At 35.8% G+C, this 4,160-nt stretch overlaps 1 protein-coding gene across 1 annotated transcript; it reads right to left on the bottom strand.

Annotated features, from left to right (window-relative positions):
* Window positions 1-467: 467 nt before the first annotated feature.
* On the bottom strand, window positions 468-3,038 carry LOC110691910 (aspartic proteinase nepenthesin-2-like). The gene is made up of 2 exons (XM_021868889.1): window positions 2,726-3,038; window positions 468-2,545 (listed from the first exon to the last, which is right to left on the bottom strand). Exon 2 carries the CDS (start codon window positions 2,504-2,506, stop codon window positions 830-832), a length of 1,677 nt encoding a protein of 558 aa, XP_021724581.1. The 5' UTR covers window positions 2,507-2,545; window positions 2,726-3,038; the 3' UTR covers window positions 468-829.
* Window positions 3,039-4,160: the final 1,122 nt, after the last annotated feature.

Below are 4,160 nucleotides of genomic sequence, written 5' to 3'. Positions count from 1 at the left end.
ATGAAACCCAAAAAACCATGAGTCAAGTGTCCCCCTATTTACGCTGGTCACCGCATTGCTTGAAGCAATCTGCGTTACAGCAGCCTGGACAGAACCTTGATTGTTACAATTCGAGTTCTGGGCCATTGCTGGTGATGTTGCTGCTGTGGTTGCTAGTTTTGCTACTGCTGCTCCTCAGGTTGCAGACTTTGCCCGTGGAGAGCAGATAATGTGCTGATTTTTCAAGGGAACTTGGTCAAACATTTTGCAACAGTAACAAAAAAATTTCTACAAATCTAACCATTATGTTACTTAACGAGAGTCTCTTCATTTTTCATGGGTACAAAGGGACAAAGACGAGTAAAATTGGCTTTCGGAGTCTCTTAAAGAACTTTCTAAACTCCTTACTGAAGTATTTGGTTTACATCTATGTAAAGACATGGAATCAAATTTGATAAAGAGCATAAAGGTACAATAGGTTACTCAAATTTCATGAACACAAATTCTTCTTATATAGATTTGTTTCGGTAGTTAATCTGAAATCAGGCAGGGGGAGATAGATGCTGTACATAAATCGCCAAAAAACATATAAAGAGATGTGTACATTTCATGGGACAGGTGATATTCCCTGTTCTCCAGTATATAAATTAGCTGAACTTTGCAAGGGACCTATTTTCAAGTATCTAACCTGGAATAAAAGAGAACAACAACCCAAATCTACAAAAAGAAGACGAAAATACAACAAACTAGAGAACAGGAATAAAGAGTTACTGCCCCTTTCTAACCCAAAATGTGTGAAAAAATTCCTTCTCTAACTGACCAAATTTATATGCTCTTCTGCAATGTTCTGTCAGACATCAGCACAGCTTGTACGTGCATAACCTAGCCTAGATCGTTTCGTGTCGTACAACATGTGAAAATTCTGCTGCTGATAGTTTCCGATTATAGAGAAGGCCGATCTCTTCGTGGCCATCATTGCCAAACACACCACCTCCTGATCAATCCTTATGAAATAATTCTGAACAGGAAAGTTCCACACAGCGCCATCACTGAACTGAATTCTGAAACTAGGCATCTCAAGGTCATTATTCTCCACCCCAGAAACATTATAGCAAGGACTTAGGATAGGGAAGTCTGAAACCAATGGATACTTATTGATTTTCTTCATGAACGCGGATTTAATGACCTCATAAGCCGGTTCTACAAAATAGCTGAGAGTGGTTCCTGAATCAACAATAGTTCCACCACCACCATCCTCCATGAAATTCCACATTTCCTTGGGTATATTCAACATTTCACCTCCAACTGAGACTGATTTTATCTCCACGTAGTAAAAGGTATCAACTGGATTATCTTTACCATTTACTAGCTTAGTGAATTTCAATTCCGGGTGGTTCAGGAGTTCCTTATCCTCCCCGAAAATCAGCTTGCTACTAACACTAGGATCACTATTTCTATCCACCAAACAATATGAAAACGAATGTCCATATATTGATTGCAACTGAGAGGAGAATGACAGCGGCCCCTTTCCAAGTCCTAACAACCCTGCAGCTCCATGGAAGAGACCGCGATTCCAATGTCCACAACCGAACATAACATTATCCATCTTCTTATACTCTGAATCCCCATTTGGAGAAGTCAAGTTCACTGTAAAAGTCTCAAGGGAAAAATCCCCTGTGGTGTTCGAACTGTCACCATACCAATAAAAATACGGACAGCTTTGGTTTCGACCTTTACAAGGCACTGGAGGATCAGGTGCACTAACAAGATCACACCTAGGGTCTTGGCAGCTAATATTCTTAAACGATAATGAATCATTCGGATCATAATGAGGCCCGTTCTGCTCGAAACAATCGTAGCAAGGTACACATTGTATCCAATTGAGATCACTTCCTGTATCAACAATCAGCGAGAAATGCTTAGGAGGAGTACCCACAAACACATCCATAAAGTATTCTCCTGAACCAAGACTAACCCCAGATTTCAAACTGCCCACAAGATGCCCTTGCAACACACTTACATCAGGCTCTTTTGCAGGCTGTTCTTCAAGTAACTGCCTATGATTCTGAAGCCTCGAATTCGCTTTCTGATTCTTATTCTCAGTAATCCTTCGTCGAAAAGTCAGAATTCTGTTCAAGTCTCTAAATGTAGACTCAATAACAGACTGCTTCCTCCCCTCCTCCCCAACTGTCCTGTGTCTTAAAGGGAGTTTCACTAAATGTGGTTGTTTCTCCAATTTCTCTAACTTCCCCTCATCATTCTCATGACTGACAACTACCCTTTCTTCTGATTCTGCATTGCTGTGATTCTGAGAAGCAGACAGACTGCTGCTGCAGCCTGAACCCGAACCCGAACCTGAAGAGATAACAGTATTGACATTGACATTTGTATTGAAGCTGTGTTCCGGCATTTCGAGCAACGAGCCATTGGAATTAAAAGGGTTGTGATCATGAATACTAGAGCTTGATGCTAGTATCAAATATGAAATTAGTACTAAAATCGCGGTATATATTGCTTTGGAAACCATAAGGATGATCCTTTTTTTTCTGACAAGAGAGAAAACCCCCTGCATCAACAAATTGGTGCAAGATTTAGAAGCAATTCTCAATATAAAAACACAAATTCACCCAAAAAACATAAGAAATCAATAAAAATAGCAAAAACAGAAACAAAACAACATTAAAACTTTTATATAAATTTTAATAAATGTAACACAGTAGCATAAAATTAGCAGAAATTGAACTAACCTGGGGAAAAAAGGACAGAACTTTGAGCAAAAAAAATCCCAGAAATTAAAATCCCTTGATTTATTTTGTGGGAAACAAGAATCAACAAAAACCCAACTCCAAAAGAATTAAACTTCCAATTAAAAAATGATAAAAATCAAATAATTTATGAGATTTCAGCTCTTTGAAGCTGAAATTTGAGAAAGAGAAAAGTGGGAAATAAGAAAGAAGCTATAAAAAGATTGAACTTAAATTTATAAATATGGGTAGGAAAGATATAGGAAAGAAAGAAGTAGTAGTAAGAAAAGAAAAAGGGTTAGTCCAAACATATGATTTCAGTATTCAATTAATAAGAATAAGGTGGGTTATTCAAACCGTTGAAATTTCCAATTTCTTGGTCAAAATGAAGAACACCACATAGAAAAAAGTAATAATATTATTATGTTTTTTTAAACGCGTTTTGGAGAAATGCTACTTGTAGTATATAAATGACTATGTTCCCTAATTCACCTAATGTTGTTACGATTTATGTGTGTGAGATTAATCAATATCAGACTCGTATTAATCAATCTCGAATATTAACATAAACTTACTTATCAAAGTTAGTTCATGTGTCAAATGCCAATGCTAAACTAAAGTATGGTGACTAATAACTTTAAAATTACCTGGTGTAATTTTCTTCATATCTGGAAAATTTATTGGGTGAATCTTCTTCGTCCTCCATTGTGACTGAATTAAGGTTTCACACCATATTAAGAAGACTAATTATACTGAAAATGGTTAAAATTCTAACTTTTTTTTTCCAAGTTTTTCAGTGAGAATAAATGGTGTGGTTTAATTAAGCATTAATTAAGCAGTACTATTACAGTGTTTAATGGTAAGATGTTTGACTTAATAGTTGCATTTATGGAATAATAAAAAAAAAAAAAAAAAGGAGTAGAAGACAAGTTAATTAAATGTAAAAACTAGAAAGTGTATTATATTTGCTCAAAGTACGCAGTTTTCCCCGCCAAACACGCAAGGGTATGAAGACCGTGGCAAGGGAGGAATTAGCCGTCAGATGGGCCCACTTTGCCCTCATTTTTTGGCCTCCTTGAGTTTAAATGTTGGTATGTTGCTACCTACTCCCAGATATAATCTCTTAATTAGGCATAATCAAAGATGATAATACATTGATAGAATGATAGTAGTTGTCAAAAGTTTTTATATTTCATACTTTTGCTTAAAAAGTTTTTCTTTCTGGAAAGGGAAAGTGTAAGTATATATGCTTAGACCAATTGATTAATATTTATTTTTTTATTTTACATGATATAACTCTCTTGTCTCATAATACAATGTATGCATTTTTTTTGGATGTTCCACTTCCACATTATTGTGTTTGTTTTTAACATTCTTTTTTTATTTTACATGATTTTATCCTATTACACCTACTGAATTTATTTTTCTTACTATACT

This window comes from Chenopodium quinoa, unplaced genomic scaffold (assembly GCF_001683475.1).
Source record: "Chenopodium quinoa cultivar QQ74 unplaced genomic scaffold, ASM168347v1, whole genome shotgun sequence".
Classification (NCBI taxonomy): Eukaryota; Viridiplantae; Streptophyta; class Magnoliopsida; order Caryophyllales; family Amaranthaceae; genus Chenopodium; species Chenopodium quinoa.
The sequence above is the reverse complement of the archived record's forward strand: the minus strand, read 5'-3'. Positions and strand labels throughout refer to the sequence as shown.

Bases quoted from the DNA above. Each gene is read 5' to 3' on its own strand.
- LOC110691910 (XM_021868889.1), bottom strand. From the start codon at position 2,506: ATGGTTTCCAAAGCAATATATACCGCGATTTTAGTACTAATTTCATAT.